Source organism: Manacus candei, unplaced genomic scaffold, assembly GCF_025592945.1.
Source record: "Manacus candei isolate 608988 ecotype Guabito, Panama unplaced genomic scaffold, ASM2559294v1 h1tg000056l, whole genome shotgun sequence".
Taxonomy (NCBI): Eukaryota; Metazoa; Chordata; class Aves; order Passeriformes; family Pipridae; genus Manacus; species Manacus candei.
Genome location: NW_026138104.1, coordinates 934,942 through 955,515, shown reverse-complemented (window position 1 = coordinate 955,515; position 20,574 = coordinate 934,942). Strand labels below are relative to the sequence as shown.

General features: G+C 35.9%; 1 protein-coding gene across 3 annotated transcripts in view; it reads left to right on the top strand.

The window, feature by feature from the left end:
- Positions 1-20,574, top strand: part of VPS50 (VPS50 subunit of EARP/GARPII complex) — an 80,583-nt gene that overhangs the window by 22,533 nt on the left and 37,476 nt on the right. For 2 of the 3 annotated variants that reach the window (XM_051802162.1, XM_051802164.1), the window contains exons 10-16: positions 1,590-1,632; positions 2,828-2,926; positions 6,055-6,195; positions 10,712-10,847; positions 17,270-17,367; positions 18,090-18,184; positions 18,821-18,919. In XM_051802162.1, coding sequence (XP_051658122.1) covers positions 1,590-1,632; positions 2,828-2,926; positions 6,055-6,195; positions 10,712-10,847; positions 17,270-17,367; positions 18,090-18,184; positions 18,821-18,919 — 711 coding nt within the window. The remainder of the gene's footprint in view (positions 1-1,589; positions 1,633-2,827; positions 2,927-6,054; positions 6,196-10,711; positions 10,848-17,269; positions 17,368-18,089; positions 18,185-18,820; positions 18,920-20,574) is intronic. The other variant, XM_051802163.1, reaches the window with a different exon arrangement.

Genomic DNA, 20,574 nt, shown 5'->3' with positions numbered 1-20,574 from the left:
AGGTTTGATGGAAATGTTATTTTCTTCTTAGAAAAGTAAAATTGAGTCAGTTATAAAAACCTAAGTATCCACTGTAATTTCCTGCTTTCTGGTACCACTACTAACCAGTCTTCACAATCTATAATCTGTGTTTGGACTATATCATTGTTTTGTAACTGTTGTAATATGTTGGCAGGTAAAGTTTCAACTAAGACTGAATTATAAGTGTGCTACAACATGCAGCCTAGGGATACCTGAGCTGATTTTTTAATAAGCAAGTTTATATTCTGGAATTAATTTACCTACAGCAAGATGGCCTCTGGAGGATAACCTACCCTAATTCTTGGCACTGAAATTAGCAAGTGCAGAATTTCATGCTGACATGAAGAAATTGCTTTCAGAACTGGAACTAATCCAAATATCTGCAGTTCCTAACTTATAAAGACTTGATGTTTCCATACTTTTAAAAAGAAAAAAAATAAGCAGGAAATGCTCATGAACTCCAGCAGGAGATGTAGTAACATCAAATTGTTGTGGAGGCTTTTCTGTTTGAAGGCTTGTTGCATGTGGAGAAACAATAAGGAAGTATTTTCTACTCTGGTTTTTAATGCCAGCTTTTTTTGATGCAGTTTTTTTCCATTTAAACCTTTCTTTGGAGGATGTTGTGTCCAGTTTATCTAATGGAACCAAAAAAGGAGGGTGATGGGCATAATCTTTAAGCTACAGAACTAAGTAGGGAAGCTAGAATCTTTTGATAATTAACATAGGCCCCTTAGGGGAGGATTCAGAGCACAGAAGGAAGTTGTTTAAAATCAGGTATGGTGATTATTTAATGAAAACTGTGCTTTCCATGTATGAAGAGAATATCCTGCCTATTTCTGTGTTGCTTTGACCCTTCTGAACAAAAACATTGTAGTCATGTTTTGTGTCTTATTTTTCTGGCCGGCGTACTAAAATTTTTAAACCTGATTGTTGCAAAGGTGCAGCGGTGCCTTTCATTGTTCTAAGGAGTGTCTCTTATGGTAGCTAATTTTTGTTAATCTTTTTATACCAAGTATAGCTCAGAGAATTGAAATAATGGTGTTTAAAAATTTTTCTGAGAGTTTTGTAAGCTTGAGTTCTTTTATAGCATTTCTGTAACACGTTCCCGAGCAACAAAGAAAAGTTACTATAGTTTACAAAGGCCTGATAGCCTTGACCTTTCTGGGTATGCTCTGCTTTAGACCACAGCACCAAACCAAAACATTTAAAGCATGAATTGGGAGTTGGAAATGTCTTTGAATACTTAGTTAAACCCTAGCAGGATGGGACCTTATCTGGGCCATCTTAACAGTGTTGTGTTGTAAACCTAGGGTTATGTGCTGCTGCAACAAATACCTTAATTTGAAGCATTAAGAATACTGCATATGCCTGAAGTAGATACCTTTCAATAATAACAGTGGTGAGATGGTGCTAGTCTGACACAGTAACAACAGCTTAAATGGTTTATGATAAATTACTATATTGTGGCTTGGTAGCAGGCAAACGTGTTTTTGGAAATAAGGAACTTGGTCTGAAATATTAATGTAATCAGTAATTTTATTTTAAACATTTTCTTCTTTCATTAATAGTGAGTTAAATTCAAAACTGCAAGACACCTTGGAACAAATAGAGGTAAAAGTTGATATATTGATGTTTAGTATATTTTAATATTTAACCTCTAAGTATATGTTAGTAATTAACCTCTAAAGTACTAGAGCTTTCCAATACAACGTTGTTAGCAATTACAGAATGTGCACATTTCTTTCAATTACTCTCTTTGGAATGCTATGGGCAGTGCTGTTCATGTAAACTTTTGTGATGCAATTAATCTAAATGCTCTGTAATATGTTGTCATACTTACGAGCCCAGTTCACTAGTTGTGCCCACTGTAAGTGGTAGAGAAGTCAAATTAAAAAGTCAAATAACATTTGAAGTACTGAACTTCTGTGAGTTCTTTAGACTACTTGTAAATAGTTGTGAAAAGTAAATCAGCAGCAAACCATTAGGTTTGGATAAGCTACACAAGAGATCACAGTATCACTGGAAATTTTAGAGGTCAGCAAACTGCTGGATAGGGCCAGTGCTAAGCCAGAGGAAGTAAGACTTAAATAATTGTGAAGGATGGAACAAAGACCAGTTTTAAGTTAGATAGTATCACAAAAGCAAATTAATATAACATGGTAAGTGTCTTGCTGGAAATTGGTGGTGAAAAAAAGGAATTCTTTTAACTCCACTGTTAGGTAATTTTGAGCTGGAACTTGGTGAGCTTTTTGTAAGAAGTCTGGTAACATAGATATATATAATGTGTATGTAGTGCATGTAATGCATACGCATGTAATGCTTAGCAGGAACTTGAATTAGCTATTCCAGCAGCTCTCTACACCTGTGGTTATGTGCTCTTTAAAAAGTCAGATTGGTGCATGTATTATTGTACCTTGTTATTAAATTCCCTGTAAAATTAGAACTTTGTTATATTTCCTTCAGTTAGACTGAGTTAGAAATCCCAGCTCTCCCATGTTGGGGCGCTAGGCCTTCTCAGTATCGCTTTGAATTTGACTTCAGTGAAATAATGTACTTTTTACTGTGGTTGTTCTTGGAAATAGTGGAACTCATTGGCTGATAGAAAGTTCAGGCTGAAATACTTATGCTCAAGAAGTAACATTTAAGCATCTCAGAATAGTCTGATTGTGTACAATCTTGGCTAGCTTACAAACATAATTATCAGACTGTTTAGGTAAATGTCTTCCTCTTTTGCTGTCATTTAAGTAATATATTACTTGGCCTGTTTTTATCTAGTGTTTAACAGTCTTTTTTTTCATTCATATAGGAACAACTGGACGTAGCACTTTCCAAAATATGCAAGAATTTTGATATCAATCATTATACAAAGGTTCAGCAGGCTTACAGGCTGCTTGGAAAAACACAGGTTAGTACTCATCTTCTGAGTAAGTTACAAAGAACAGTCATGTAACAGCATGGAACTTTGAGTACTGTGATGGAAATTTATTTTCCTAATTAGTCCCAACTGGCAGCTAAGCCCCACACAGCCACTCACTCTCTCCCCTTTAGTGAGATGGGGGACAGAATTGGATAACAGTGAGAAAACTTGTGGGCTGAGATAAAGATCGTTTAATAGGGGAAGCAAAAGCTGTGCACACAATCAAAGCAAAATGAGGAATTCATTCAACACTTCCCATGGACAGGCAGGTGTTCAGCTCCATCATGTGTAACAGTGACTTGTGAAGGCAAACTTCATCCCTCTGAACATTCCCCCCTTCCTTCTTCTTCCCCCAGCTTTTATTACTGAGCATGATGCCACATGTTATGGACCATGTTGGGGTCAGCTGTCCAAGCTATGTCCCCTCCCAACAACTAGTGCACCCCCACCCTCTGGTGGGGTGGGATGAAGAATAGGAAAGGCCTTGACTCAGTGTAAGCAACAGCTCAGCAATAGCTAAAACATCGCTGAATTATCAACATTGTTTCCAGCACAAACCCAAAACATAGCCCCATACCAGCTACTATGGAGGAAGTGAACTCTATTCCAGCTAAAATCAGCACACTAATGCTTATGAATCTTACCAGGTATCAAAGGCTTTTGTAATGCTCGGATAATTTAACAGTACTTGGTAAAGGTAAACTGCGTATTACTCCAACACGTAGCATACGTAACAGTTCCACATTTCAGCTCTGTTTATAATGCTCTTTGCATTATTAATTGATTTTGGGCATGTGAATAATATTTTCCAATAGCTAGATCTGTGTCACAAAATTGTGCACAACCTGTACGTGACCTGTGTGTTTCCATTTTATATTGTACTGTAACACAACAGGAATGAAGAGGTGAGGAGATAGTTTTTTGCAATACAATATGTCTCAAGGCATAAAAAAAAATCATAGAATGTTAAGAGTTGTAAAGGACCTTAAAGATCATTTAGTCCTACCCCCTGTGCCGTGGACAGGGACACCTCCCACTAGACAGGTTGCTCAGGGCCTTATCCAGCCTGGCCCTGAACATTGATATGTGTTCAAACATACACTGTGGATATGTCCTAAAAGTTACATCTCTGCATGCCTAGAGCATTTTTTTGTGTAAATAGTAGATCTAAGCTCTCCTGTAGGATGTAAGTGCTGGTGCACTGCCTCGAGGCTTCATATGGTTTCTCTGGGAAGGTGGTGAACCAGTTTCCTTCTGAAGCAGGTATGAAGTATGGGAGCTAATACCAAGGTCCTGTGAAGTAAAGAGGGATAAAGAAACAAGAAAATCCTGGAGGCATGTTTTGTCAGTGATCAGTGTTCATAACACACTGAGGCAGAGCATGGTGGTGCCAGTGTAGTAGTGATGATTTGCTTGGAGAAGAGGTTCCTTCAGAACAGTTTAGTTGCTACAAGTCACGTCAAAGTGCCTGTCCCCATTTGTTCTTTTTAATGCTTGGGTTTTTTAATGGTATTTCCAGATTTCAGAATTATATCTGTTAGTAGATTGGCTTTTTTGGGTTTGGTTTCATTTTTGTTTGTTTCTTTCTTTCTAATTAGAACCTTTCTAGCAAAGTTGGATTCTTTTTTTCATGGCTCGACAGTGATAACAGTGTAACTCTGCAATAGGATAGAAATGGATTTATCTTCCCATACTTCGTTAATGTGCAGAATTATTAGAGTGCCTGGAGTCTGCAACTTAAAACCAGGGGAGAAGATTAATTAGGCTTTTCCTTTGTTAGTGCATTGTATGTGATTTCTTTATTTACTGAACGAAAGTAGATATAATGCATTCACTGCTCCGAAGTCAAGTGCATGATATGTTGAGAAAGGCAGATTGTTTGTCAGAGGAATGAAGTTTCTGAACAAAATAAAAGTGTTATTTGTTGCTGCATGGTTTTGCCTGCTTTGTTCTCATGATAAAGTGACTTGGCTTTGACATTCTTTTTATTACTTTTAAAGTAGGTATTTTGAACTTGTCCTAAATATAATTTAGTTGCATTGTTACTGAAATATCTCCCATTTTGACCCCTTCTCAGAAAACAAAATGTCAATAACCTTCAGTATATTCAGTAATTCTCATATTTCATTTGTCATTTTGTTTTCTTTGACTGATTCAAGTTAGGACTAGCTGTAGAAGATTGGTTGTTTGCAATAGGATTTAAGCAGAATTGGTTTTTCATTTCTTATGGGATGATTGAGTTCTCAGCTCTTGTCAGTAGCTAAAAATGTCAAATAGAAAGTAGTGAAAGTAAACATTTTCAAATCTGCAGGATCTGATAACTTCATTCTGGCATTTGAAAGATATTTTTTATTGGTTCCTATATACACCATATGCTGATTATTTGCATATCATGAAACAGTGAGAAAATTCCATTTCTGAAATGGACTAATGTTATGTACAGTCTATTAACAACATGAAAACTAAGGAAACATCCTGACCTGAAACTCAGGCATGATTGTGGTAAAATTAATATTTTATGCCATCATTAGTCCCTAGTACATGTACTGTTATATCTTTTTCTGGAAAAAGTAATCTATTTTTAAACAAATGTCTTTTTTTCTGTAACAAGGAGGAGTTTTATAGGAAATTTATTGATATGATGAACATACCTTTCTGTAACACTTAATGCTACTTTATATTCTTTAGTTTGGCAAGTGGATGGATTGAAGACTTTGTAATTGTGGTTTTAGTTTTAATAATTGCAAAGGAAATATTTTTATTTTAGTTGGAAGTGTTTCTAGTGGGAGAAAGAGCACAGATCTCAACTAATTTCTTTTTGACACAAAATCAGTGATTGAGAGAGTAAAAGAATGATTAGCCATATTATATAGGTGTATAATTAATATTTACTCATGTTAATGTAAAAAAACCAGTGAATTGTAGAGGGAGGATGGATTGTAGTATTATCAGGTTCTGTGTTAGGTATTCTTGAGACAAAGATTGAATGCCATACTGCTTACAGTTTCTTCTGTTCAGAACTGAAAAAACTTACCTTAAAGGGTGATGGCTTAAAGATTATGACATATGACAAATTGAACTTTTTATTTGATTTTATGTCACTCCATTTCTTTCAGACAGCAATGGACCAGTTACATATGCACTTCACTCAAGCCATCCACAACACCGTGTTTCAAGTAGTCCTTGGATATGTGGAGCTGTGTGCAGGAAACACAGACACCAAGTTTCAGAAGTTACAGTACAAAGACCTCTGTACAGTATGTAATTCTTGTATATATGTATATTTTTTAATCTGAATTTTTCCACTGTTGTAAGTGTACCTTATGTCAGTAGGGACTCAGTTATGAAAATAACTCTGCAGCTACTATAGTTTATCAGTACAACTTATAGGCTAACTGAGAGATTTATTATTCACAGCTTAATGCTGATTTTGATTGCACTAAATCTTAACACTTTAAACTTACTGTGCACTCCATCTAAATACAAAGTAAATTATAGGATACAAACAGAAGACCAACATTTCAAAACTCCCATGTCTTCGGTATAATATGCTAGTTATTTGCATAATTATTAACTTTGAACTCTATTCTAGTGCATTTAAGTAGTATTCACAATTTCTATAATACTGCATTTCAGTAAGGATTCTTGTAAAGATGCTAACTTAGTTAGAGTCTTCCCAAATGACTTTGTATCAGTTTCATTGTGTTTTTGATATCAAGGTAAGGAACAGCTGTGATATTGAGATGTAAAAGCTGGATAATAGGGAAAACGTTCACTGGGAATAACCATATATTTCCCTCTAGTACAAATTTTAGGTGCAGTTTCTTCCACATCTGTATTTTGTTTATTTTTTTAAATGTTATTAGAATGAATTACTGTATTTTGAGTAGCATTTTTAGTTCACTCTTTAGTTTTTTCACTTGCGATTTTACTGTTACACCCCGAGAAATTTGCTTAAACTTCAGTGTTGGTGAGGAAGAATGTTAGATATTTTAGGTGGTTCTAACATTGATTTAAAATTTGAAATTATATTTCTATCTTGAATGTTCTGTAGGATGTTTGTTTCAGTCACAGGCTAAATACTTATTATACTTCATCAACTCATGGACCCATCCTGTCAGTTGCAATTTATTAAAGTACAATCCTAAGAAGATTAAAGTTCATACTCGAATCCATTTTCTGCTCTTTCACTTCTCATATCTCCTGGAATCATGTAGCTTCAACTAGTAAACACATCGACATTGAAAGCCATCTAATTTTAAAGAGGTGCCCCTTTGACTTTGAAAGCTTACATAATCTAAGGACCTTCACATGAATGGAAGTGTGATATGAAAAAATAATTTATTGGGAATAATTGACATAAGTATTAATGAACAGAATGAGAAAGGTTCCAGATGGGTGGAATTCACACTTCACTGAGATGAATTCTAGCTGAAGAAAGTCAGCAAACCCTGATCTCTGTTCTCTAGACTGCAGCCCTTTCATCTTTCTGCTATAAGTCTTCAGAGTGTGGTTTTATTTTCATTTTTTACTTTCTAATGCACTTTTTGTCTAAATTTATTTTTGCTTTATACTTATGTATGTCCTTTAGTTTATTTCTCATTCTTTGTTAATGCTAGTGATACTAAGCCCATTTATTTACATTTACAAATAGTACTACTGAGCTGCTTCTGACAACTTCTAAATACAAGTTGTGTGCTGCTGTTGATCCTTATTCTTTACAGTGCAGAGGAATCTTTTAGATACTTGGAAATATCACATTTTGTAATACACAGGAAGAGAGTGGCTTTAACTGCATGGTTACAAAATTATTACCTCTATTTCTATTTGGTTTTACTTATGCAAAACCTTAATGAGATGATGCTTAAGTTATGTGAGCCTGCAATAACTGGAATCTGGCAGTCTGTATAAAGGAAGGTACTGAGACTTTGGGACTGTAATGTACTATGAATACTGCTGTAATTTGCTTGTAATTTAGTTTTTTATTTTTTTCATTACTCTCTTGGTAACAATTAGGTATTTAGGGACAGGCTGCAGATGGGAAGTTTTGATCTCTTACAAACCATGCTGCTCAGTGTTGGTTGTTACCCGTTGCAGTGCATTTGTGAAATCAGAATGCTGAATAAGCTGGACTGTCATAGCAATTAAATTTCTAACTTCCTGCAGCAAAAACACTAGCAGATTTTTATCTCTTGCATTTTGTTTTGGAGGAATAAATTGTTCAAGACTAAAATATGAGCTTTCTTTTTCTTTGTTTAGTTCTAGTGAGAACCCTCTTCAGGCTATCTATGCTGTTAAGCCAGGATGCTCTTAACATATAAGTGATTATGGAGTACTTCCTCTAATTAAACAATGGAAGTCATATAAAATTGAAGTATTCCTTTTTGGACAGATCTCCTGTTGCGTGTTTCTAAAAATCTGTCACAATGAACTCATTTAGCTCATTTCTATTTTATATGGGTAGTGGGGGGCTATAGTGGCTTTTTTTCTTTGTTTTGTTTGTTTCTTCAGATACTGGATATTATAATAATGTGAGTTTTTTTAGAAGAATAATATTTTCAGAAATTTTTAAGCACTTATGCAAGTTATGTACTTGTGCACTCAGACTCACTATTTCCTTGTTGACTCTTTCTTTTCCTAGCAACGTGCTGTGCTCTAGCTTTTACATCTTTTCACTTTTAGAATACTACTGGAGCAGGGCAGAGTTTGGCTGCTTCACTTTCAAGTTTTGAATTTCTATATTCAGAGAATATAAGTCCAAAGAAATTCAGTTGTTCGTTTCCTTAGTCTAAATGGAATTAACTTGGTATTAGTAAGTGATACTTTCTTCCTGGCCACCTGAAGGCCAGTATATCTTCAAGTATAATGATCTGCATAAGCAAGGTTTAGATTTTATAGCTACTAAACACCATGAAATACAGTAAGAGTAACATTTCTGATGAATTGGCAGAGAAAATGGCTGAAGCAGTGGGTGAATTGGCAGGACAATTTACTGTTTGAATAATAAACTTATTACCTTGTTTTGTTCAATTGTTAGTAAAGGCCTATAGTATCTGAGATTAAAATGTCTCAATAATGCAGTCACTAAAGTATATCAACTCTTCAGTTAAGGGGTGTTTTAGAAAAAAGTAGTTGTCTCAATTGTTAGAATTTTTATGTACCAAGAACATGACTTTTTTTCTTTTTTTTGTCGATATGTTCAGGATGCCTAATTTATATCCTTGAGGAAGCTCTGATTTGGTAGGGTACAGAACCAAGATAATAGTTCAGTTTAAAAAAACCCAAACAAGCATAATGAAAGGACATGATTATTAACATGAAGTCTCCAGATGCTTTTGCTAGTGACATCTGTTAATGCTGAAGAGCAGTTTCTGTGAGTCCTTAATCATAAGTGGAATTTAGGCAAATATGGCTTGAGTGGTATGTCCTACTGCCAGGAACATTATTTAAGCTTGGGAAACGAGAACATGATTAAATAGAAAATAAAGATGTGCGGTTTATATTTTTTTTTTACTTGAAAGCTGAAAAATAGGAGGAGTATAGGAAATCTGTTCAGTGTAATGTTTATTCTCCAACAAATGTACTGAAGATGATTAGTGATGTTACAATTCTTGAGAAGGACACACCATGTTTTGAAAGCCTCGGTGAGATCAGTGGATGAGGATGCAGTTGAGGGAATTGATTGCCTTAATTAAAGGTTTACTCTCTATGGAATCCATGGTTGATTCTTTTGGTGATTATGCTGACACCCTGTTGCAGAAGCAGTTCATATTTTTGAAGAGTTTCCTTGTAACTAATGTCAAAACTTTTGTACCATCATGGATATACGTATTTGGGTTAGCAGGCTCACAGTACCCAGTTGGTAAAAGCTAATTAGCCTTGCAGAAGCCAGCTGTGGACACTGACGTAGCTATTGGAAAACATGATCTCTTTTCTAGAGCAGTGTTAGTTGGAAGTGCTAATTTCCAGACTTCTATGAGAAACTTTAAATAACAATGTAATTAAAATCGTATCTATGCAGCTGGACTTTACCCTTGTCTATAAGTTGTGACACTGCTTCACAGTGACTGAGACAAGGGTGGCGTAGCATTGCCACTCCAATGAACAATATATTTTGCAGTTTTTTTTTAATCCAGCAAGACCCCTTCTCAAAGTCATCCTTTTTCCTGACAATCTCATCTTAGTTATTTCTTCTGTGTATCTGGCTCTCTGATAAAATTTATACTCTTCGCCTAAAGAGTATCTGAAATCGTAGTTGACTCTTTGGAGCGGGGTGATTCAGGGAAGTAGGGCAGCTACCATCTAAGTTTGTTTGCTTTTAAACTACTTCTTTATACGTCATTCAACCCAATGGGCTACTAACCAGGATGGCTTCTATGTACTACTGAAGTACAAGAATCTGCATCATTGAAAAGATGCAGTGTCTGCATGTCATGGGTGTCTGCATCCCTCTTTGACAATGAGATGTGCTGATCATTAGACTTCATGGCTTTACCTCTGTATCTGCTTCATTGTTCCATAAATGTCAGAGGTGTTTAACATATGGGCCAACTGAGAAAAGTGCTAACAAATAAACTTTGCACTTTTGGACAGTATTTGATTAATTGACTAAAATTAGGAATTTGTCACCTCTCAAATACATTTGAAAATGAAACGGATATATATCAAGCACCTCAGCTGTATGAATATGGAAGGGTTTGTATGGTTTGTGTTGCCACTGTAAAAAACAAACACACTTTTGAAGTTTCACAATGTTATTTTGTTTTTCTGTAGCATATTACATCAGACAGCTACATTCCATGCCTGGCTGATCTCTGCAAAGCCCTCTGGGAAGTCATGCTCAGTTACTACCGAACAATGCAGTGGCATGAGAACCATGACCAAGATGAGGCAGCAGTTGTGTCTTCTGGTAAGAAACTTCTGGAAACAAAACTTCTGATATTTGGATGTAACTTTTCTTGTGCTATATCTTTGTGGTCTTGACTCGGTGCCTTCAGCCTTACTGCTGATAGAGTGCAGGAAGAACTGAAATACTCACTGGATTTTTGCACTCTTCAGTATAAGGTTCATTTTTTAATTAATATTTGTATGTGCCAGTCTTGTAGATATAAATGCATTTATTTTAAACGATTCTTAGGGGACATGTCCTTCCCCTATTGTGTGTTGTAAAATCAAGCAGGTATTTATTGCATGGAAACATTATCACAGTTGACAACTTATTCAGCCACAGATGCGCTTCCAAAACTAGTTCCCCTTAATGTCGTTCCTTGCGATATCCTGAAGAAAGAAAATAATCTGCACTGCAAAGCCTTTTACAGGAACCATTAAGCCTAATGAAGTGGTATATACAGTCATATGAGTAATTTTAAATTCATTGCTTTTTACATGCATGCCAGAGTGTTTTGGTATGTTTACTACTAATCTTCTGTCTCTTAGTTTTTGAGGTTCTGGAGATGTGGCTTAGCTGTAGTGTACAACTGGAATATAGTTGATCTAGTGAATCACTTTTTCAAATACCTCTGCAATGATAAAGCACACAGAGGGAATTTTGCAAGTACAGTTTCAGAGGGACTATAAATATCTACTAAAGGTTTTTTCTAAAACTTATTGCTCATGCTGCAGTAATTACTAAACCCATACATGGTTTAGTAATTCCATACTTACTAGTTTAATGGCTGTGATATGTGCGAAAGCCAAAGAGTAAAATTCCTGTAGAAAGGGCATGTATGTGAGAAGGAAAGAGGGAGGCAGTTCAGGACATTATGCTAAAATTGTTTCCTCAATTAAACCCCATAGACCGAAGCAATAGAAGTAGCAGGCTTCAGTGTTGTGTGTTTGTCTACCTTTTATCATTTTGAGAACTCGAGGCTGTCCTGGTATTTTTCTGTCGTTGTACCAGTTGATGTCAGCACTCTAAGAAAGTACCTGAAGTGTGTCAAGGGATTCTTGATTTTAGGGCACAAACGCAGCTGTAGAAGTGAGAAGCTGGACTTCGATGGCATGATTTACATAGCTCTTTCTATTTTAATACTGAAGCTTATCCAAAAGAAGTCCTACTTGGATTATCAGAAGGAGGTTGCACTTCATATAGGTCGTGTATCAAGTGTTTGTGATTACTGAGGCCTGTTACAGATGTTAAAATGTACTTTGCCTAACTTGTAAATAATTGCCCTTCTGCATTTCTGAGGAAAGAGGCATCTGCTTTATATCTTCAAATATTCTGCTTGTTATTGTTCTGAGAAGTCTGAAGCGCAATTGAATGGAGTTCAGAATTTGCAATTTATTTCACTCATAGTGTGGACTGATCTTTGGGGATTACCTTTTCTAAGATCAACTGAAAAAACGCTTGCTTGAAATAAACTAAATGGAAACAGATAATTATCTCTAGATATAAATGGAATCCTAATTATTTTAAAATAATGAGACATATTTTAGAACCTTTCATGAAAAAGGAAATAATCATGAGATTTAGGTTGCTGAAGTGTTCTGTAACAGAATTTCAGTAAATCGTAGTGAAATGTATGGTATTAATAGTTCTATGATTATCAATAACACTTAAGTACTCTAATATACTGTTGGAAAGACAGAATTAAGTGTCCATAGGTAGAACTTGTTTAATCCTACTGAAGATAAAATTAGTGAATTAAATTTATCAACTTCATAGCATGAAGTAAGTTCTATGTCACATTTAATGAACTGTTGCTTATTGTGTGATTTTGTTGCTTGTACAGTAAACAGCAAATTGCTGTGATATGGGGTTTCATTGCTGAAAATAAATTACTTACTGGAAAATTTTCCATGGCATTATTGGTTGTGGTCAGAGCATTGTTTGATACTAGAGAATCAAATAGAAAATGAATTTTAAAGGGACTTGTGCGGGTCATTTTTGTCTTCCCTGCTCTAAGCAAAGTGAAGTTTGAAGTTGCATTGGTTTGTGCGAGGCCTTGTCTGGTTCAGTTGGATTTTCACATACCATAAAATTTACTGTGACGTTGATGTAATTTACTTGTATTTATGCGACAATGATTTAACAGAAGAACGAAAGGGGGCAGTAAAATGATCACTTGTAGCATTTGCTGATTTCACAAGTGTAATCCTAGTGGTAAAAGGATTACAGTTGGTGTAATCCTTAGTAATAACTCTAATATCTATAATAGATTCAGTGAAAAGCAAGAAGAAAATGATGCAAGATGTAAATCGAATGTCAACCATTTTAATTTTCAAAAATTTTCATTTATAGTACTGCGTAAATTCTCTGCAAGATCTGCTTGCTATTCAGAGAGTGAAAAAGTGAGGCTAGAGGACAGAGATGCGATTGATTTTGGTGGGGTTTTTTTCCCTTTCCTCTGTCCAGCAAGGATTAAACAAAAACCTTTTGTTATGATTGAAGGCTGCTTTTATGAGTTTTTGAGAAATATTGAAAAACCTGAAGAATTACTGTATTTAAATCAGGCATCTAGAAGAATAACTCCTTGGGTGCTCTGCTACATGTTACAAATTCTTCAAAGCAAAAAGTATAAATGCTTGTGGACCTTTGTCCCATACTTGATTTTCAAGGAAATTATCCTAAATTAATATGTTTGGATGTGTGAAATTAGCTGCAGTACAGTTCATTAAAAGACTGGAAACAAGACCTTGTAGCATGACTGTCCATAAACCATGTGAGCACCGGGAGATTGACAGAGAGAATGTTGCATGGATTTTTCACTGAACAATAGCATTTATATGACAATGTCTGTCCAACCATTCCTTCATGAGTAGCAGTTTATGAGTACAAGGACTATGGTCTTAATCTAGAGAATATGTCAAAGACACTGACTCTTTTAGGAGTGGCCTCAATCTGCAGAAGTTTAGAACAGAGGAGGTCACAGAATCATACAAAGAGCGTGCTGTGGCTCAGATAGCTGGGTTTGTTTCCTTGTATAGTCTGAGAAATGGTAAATCCACTTAGAGTTTTTCTGGTTGGCTTATTCTTTCTGTTTATATTTTGTTTAATCTTCCGTGTAAATCACTTATGAAAATGCATTTGTCAGAATTATTACTTTCAGAAGATGAACATATTTAGGAGACTAATATTTGTTTTATGATTTTTCTTTCACAAGGAAAAATTTTTTTAAGTGCCCTGCAAAAATAGATATAGTGTGGAATTATGTTTGGGTCTTGTTTGCATATCAAGCAGCCTTTTATCATCTCATTTTGAGTAATTAGGGTAAATTCTCTGTTAATCTGCAAAAGCAGTCTCAGTGACTTTAAAGAGGAAAAAGTTGAATATAGCTTTGCAGCCTTGGAAGAAACAAATATTTGTCCCTAATATAAGCCCAAATTCCAGACCGTATTTTGTTATGTTTTTAATTCTGATGAGGAGTTATTCAGTTGACAGTACCAGAGCTTTTACATTCTGGCTAGTTACACTATTACACTAGTTCTGTATTCTTGAGTTCTAGCCTCCTAGGCAGACATATTGGGTAGACAGTTCTTCTTGATAGTGTTCATACCATGGTCCCTGGCTTGCAGTTGAAACTTTCTCAGTGTTTGATAAAGTTCATAATTTAATAACATGTCCAAATACACCCATAGCTCTGTCTGAAAGAAATTAAGCAAGGCCAGCATCCTTCTCAGTATTCATATTCCACACATTTTTTTAAATTTAAATGGAGTTACAGATGTTGAAGATTTCATATTTTTGTTATTCTTGTTATGCTTATATGTTATATAAAAAACATTCATATAATAGGTAACAGTTCTTGTTCTGAGAAACATACTCTGGAAGGGTTCAAAGCAGAAACCAGATGGTTGAGGGGGAAAAAATGTATATCATGCTCTTCTACTTACACAGAGTCTGGCCTAAGACTGGGAGTATGAAACACTGTTAAGTGCTATTTATGATTAGTGATAGTTAGAGAAGGAAACTCGACTCACTTGACAGTGAGTACTGAATGATCTGAAGAAGACGTGATCAGAACATGGTCAGACTGCTGTGCTCTTTTGTATTTCGGTTTAGTTGAATTGTCAGTGTCTGATACCAGTCATAACCATTCCTGTCACTGGATGCTTTTCCTTCCTTCTCTTAAATATGTGGTAGTCCAGATAATGCCGTGGAGATCTGTTCTGCACACATCTGAAAACACTGATCAAAGTCTTGTGTCTGGCCTCCCATTCCTTACTTGGCTCATTAGTAGAGTGCTCACAGTATTTACATGATACTCATCTAGACTGCAAGGTCTGAATTCAGGGCAAGGCTTGACAAGTTGTTGACAAAAATTTCTTAGTGCTGACAGATGGAGGACAGTAGGTTTTTTATGTTTGTGGACTCTTTTGCAATTAGACATGAAAAATTGCTCTTTCCTCTGAGGAAAGTGAAACTAAGCCAAGAGCTTTTCTGGAAAAAGCTGTGAAGCCTGGTAATGAAGAACTGCAACGGTCAGTCAGGATTAGCTCTCACTGTGGTCCTAGTAGCACATTACTGTCTAAATAACACTGCTGTGATGGGTATTTGGTATGCAGGTGACATTTTTGTCCTTACAAGTTTTGAATGACCACACGAAATCCTGTCCCTGCATTGATGAGGTCAGCTCATGAATGAAAAGCTTCTGGAGCTGCACCTGAGGCATCTGGTAGCATCACACAGTTTAACTGCTGAAAAGGCTACACGACCTTAGTGCTGTCTCCCTGGTGACCTTGGATTGCTTCTGAATTCCCTGTTGATGCTAGAAATAAAATGTTATTATTTTTTTAGTGTTTATTTATTCCACATAAAGTGTTCTGCAAGTTAGGGCTGACCAATACATTACTGCAGGTCATTGAGGAGCTGTTAAAAATTCTACTCTTTCCTTTGCCTTCCTGTCTTCATTGTAGCAGTGTAGTATCTACCTGGCTGTGAAGTCTGACGTTAAAAAAGAGTCTATCTTTCAGGAATATAATCTAAGGCAAGAACGTTAGACATGCCCTAGTCTGTTAGACATGTCCTTTTTATCTCCAAGTAAACTCAAATTGTAGATAGTAACTGTCTTTCCCACGATATCATAAACAACTGCTTTCATTTACCTGTTTATTTAGTTTTCTCCAGGTCCTTCTCTGCACACCTATAGGATCTGGGCTTTGTGCTGCCTGTTCCTGTGACTCCTAGGCAGAGGGGAGGAGAATTCCTAATATGTGTGCAAAGTGATAGTTTAGGGCTCAAGTATTCTTAGTATTCTGAGAGGAGATGCTGGGATCAGGAGTAAGGGAAAGAAATCTCTTTGAGTTGGGAGCCTTTGTGTGGAGGTAGAGAGATGTGACCAGCTGGGCCAGGAGCAAGGGACTGAAAACTAGCTGCAGGTTGCAGAAGATATGGAAAGACTGGTCTGAGCTGCACAACAATGCTAGGGTACTACAGGCAATCCTAATTCTTCTGTGTTTGCAGCCTCTTGAATGATAGAATGGAAGGAGGACTGTATGCTGTGTAATATTCCAGTGTGTTATTTTATGGGATTTTTTATTTTTCATGTCAAAACACTAAATGGTTCAGGCTTTTGAGGACATGTATAGCTTTTCTCCTTGTCAGGGAAGCAGAGTTATTGTTTGTCTGTATAGCCTGGCTAAACCTGAGCTTTCCTGTGGTCAGTCATAGGCTGTGAAGCAAACTGTATGACACTGTGCCATCACTGACTGCAGGGGTAACTACTGCTATAGGCTCACAAACTGCATATAAAATATTACCTCTTCTTTCTGAAAATGGAAATAAAATCTATTTCCTCCATGGGGAGAGGGGGAGCACATGCAGGAGCAGTTTACCATGCATTACAGTGCTTTCTTGGAAAGTGATGCAGTTTATTTCATACACAAGCATAGATTAGTATGGGGAAAAGGAAAGAAGATGCCATATCGTTTGCATAGTTCATAGAAAAATTCCAGTATTTTTCCTTGGAGTTGCAGTAAGAATTTGCTGCGGCATAAAGTTAAAAATCTTGCTTCTGAAACTTTTAAGTTCATGATTCTTGTCTACAAAGGTAGAATGTCTTAGAGAATCTTGTTGTAGAGGATAAGCAGTGCTCACTTAGGCATTTAACTTTTTTTATTTGAAATATCAGTATATGTTGCTCTTGTCTTAATTTGTTTAATGGGATATCTTTCTCACATAAAAGCCACCACGAGCTTTCCTGGTTTGCATTAGCATATAATACTTACATGTGCATTATTCATTTCCATTCGAAAGTTTAGAGCAAAGTAGGTCCCCTGGAGTTTGCATAATGGATAATATGGCAATAGCTAAAGGAAAAGTTTCATTATGGGTAGGAAAATAAGATACATTTCAAAGCTTTTGGAACTATGTACAGTGCCTTTCACCTTAAGTTTCAGATGGCAACACTGTGATGGGAACTGAAGAGAACAGTTTTGACCGCAACTATGTGAAAAAGAAATTAGAACATGGGCTTTCACGAATATGGCAGGTATGTTTTTTGACTCTTTTTACCCACTAAATATTTGTTCCCTCCCTTCCCCCACCCCCCATTATTAATTACAGTTATATTTATACTAATCTTCTTAAAGAAATATCTCCAGGGATTTTTTTAAAAGTGATTTGGTTTGATTTGAATATATCAATACCATTGAAAAATAATTTCTGTGACTCAGTTACTACTTGGTTGCTACACTTACAAACTCAGTCAAGATACCAAGATATAGTAACAAGACTTTCAGTTTGATTCCATTTCTCACAACCTGTGTGTGCTGCCCCACTATCTATTTTCTTTTCATGTGCTTTTCTGTGTTAGCACAGTCATACTGCTTTATATTTCTGGTATAACCAGAGCTATGGAGAACTTGGAGTCTTGTGAACCTGCCTGGTTTCACAGTATTCCTGATCTGACCACTGGATCAATTTGATGTGCAGTGACACCCAGATGTATGATGAAAAAGCTGTAATCCTGAGCTCTGCTTTTGCACTGATAATAAAGCATCTATGATTGACTTTATAGAGTGTTAAAGAAACTGATTATAGAATTACTTTAGAGAAATCATCCCTGTTAAAGAAAATGGAGTTCTACTCTAAATCGCAAAAACAGAAGTTGTAAGTGCAAGCAACCGAAAAGTGCTAATGAACCAGGCATCTGAGCCTTCACTTTTTGTCTTTAGTGTATTAGGTATACAAAAACTTGTTTGTGTTTTGTAGGATGTTCAATTGAAAGTGAAAACATATCTTCTGGGAACGGATCTGTCTAACTTCAAATATGACGACTTCATATTTGTACTTGATGTTATCAGCAGGTATACTGATGTGGTTGTAAGACCATTTAATACACGTCCACTCTGATAAGATAGCACAGTTGATTAAGGCTGATATTAACATTTTGGCTTCAGTCATATGTGCTGAGCTTGAAGAGCAATTCTTCTTTATGTGGGAGTTTATGAGGATGTATTTGGGAGAGATAGCATGAATTACTTTGCTGCTCAAGTAGTGCTTAAATGTGTGATGTGATTTCAGTATTGTCTGCCTTTAAGATTTGACATGTGTGGGTCTAGCAATTTTGTTTCTAACAGCTTTTAAAGGGACTCTCAGTCAAGAGCAGAAAAATACTGTGGTACTACCAACCTTTACAGTATTATATCTTTCAGTTTTGGCAAAAAAATGACAGATTGAGACTGTGAGCTGACAGCTTGCCCTGCATAGTGGGATCTCAAAAAAACATCTATTTTGCTTATGGCTCTTTGTCTCTATGTGTATGGAACATAATGATAAGATTTAGAGGGAAATCAGACATGGGCTTTTGTGGAATGCAGCCCTGGCATTGCAGCGGAACACTGATGCTCTGCTTTTATGGAGATACATGTTGTACACTCATGGTTGGAACAGCAGTATTAAGAAATCAATAAATATTTCTAAACTTTGTTTTATTACTATAGGCTGATGCAAGTTGGAGAGGAATTTTGTGGCAGTAAGTCTGAAGTTTTGCAAGAATCTATCAGAAAACAAAGTGTTAACTATTTCAAAACATACCACAGGTGAGACTGCTATATGTGCAGTGAATGTTTCTAATGGCATTTAGTTTTACTGGGTAAATGCTTTTCCAAAGGAGAAACCTTTGCTTCTGCTGTGGTTGTGGAAAGCCCTAGTTCTGTAGCTGGCAAGCCAGATAAAGATGAATAATTTTTTTATAGAGAATTTTGCAGGTTAACTCTTAAGTTGTCCCCTGGCATCCTGAGGATGAATGCCTCTGAAGTCCAATCTTTGTAGCAAATTGTTACTTCTTTTTCTATGCTACTGCTTGAAAAGAGTGGTCCTGTATGACTATGAAATTTTTTTTTTCAGTGTGCAATTTTGTCTTGCGTCAAAAGAGATATTTAGAACTGAGTCCATCCTTTTGAGTCATGTTTTCATGGTGTTTTCATTGGCAGTATCTAATTACATTTCAGTCAACTCTGTTGTTGTATCTGAGACCAGTAATATGTGCTGTCTGGACTCAAATATGATATATGGCTATGACAGCTTCAAGACTTGTCTTTCTGTTTACTTGTTTTAATTGCCTTGATTTTCCAAATATTTTGGTTTGGATGATTGGTAACTTTTTTCTTCCAGTTGTCTAGCATTATGTTCTTTCTGTGTGTAAAAAGCTAGAAAGATATGAGAAGAAATAGAATGTTCTGTGTTCTAAGAAACTTACTTTCCTAGTCTTGATCTGTTCTCATCTGTCATACAGCTAATACATCCAGACACATTTGGTCTGAGACTTTCTGCCTAAAATCCATAAAGTATGAAAATGATGGCAGGAGAACATGAGACAGTGCCTAAATTCAGAAGATGAGAATGTGGTTTAAAATTTCTTCCAGCTTTGGTAGTTTGTAGCTAGTATTTCTTTTTGGACATTTGATGAAGAACTCAGTTCCAGTTTGTCTGAAAAGCTTGAGCTTTAATCATATCTACGTTATGTCTTGTCAGGAGATGCCACCTATCTTTATTTCTTGAAAGCATTTCCGAATCCTGAACTGAATTTCATTAACTGATTTTGGTCTACCTAACCATCTTTTACTACACTGCCTTACCACATAATGCCTTATTTGGTTAAGTAAATATCATTTTGACTGCTGTGGTTTTGCTTATGTTTAACTGCTTAAGGACTAATTTTCTGAATTATCTTTGGGTAAAATAAAGGTTAAGGAACACTGATGGAATACATATAGAAATAATTTTTTGAAATAACTTGTGTTTTTTATTAATGTAATGTAAATCTTGTGAAAATAAAAGGAAATATTTATTGATATGACTCAAATTGTGTGAACCTTTTAATACTTCCTGTGTATTTTATGCTGTGTGGGTTTTGTGACCATTAATTGGCTGATGTTTTCATCCTCAGAAGGAAAAATATTAAAAAACCTTGCCTCACAGCTATGTGCCTCTGGTTATTTTATATAAAAGCTTTAAGCATCTTGCCTTTTCAGATCAAGCTAATGTGGCTTTCGTTCCTCTTGTGTATTTAATTGGAGGGGAAGAAGAAAAGCAGTAGAGCTTTTAAGGATTAATTAGTACATAAAAGCTACATAGAGTTGAAATGCTTAGTGTCCAGGAGTAATCAGTTCTTTTTTTGTGTAATTTGACATATGTGACCTCCTGGGCAGTGTGGGGTTATAGAGAACTGCCAACACAAAGAAAACATTCAAAG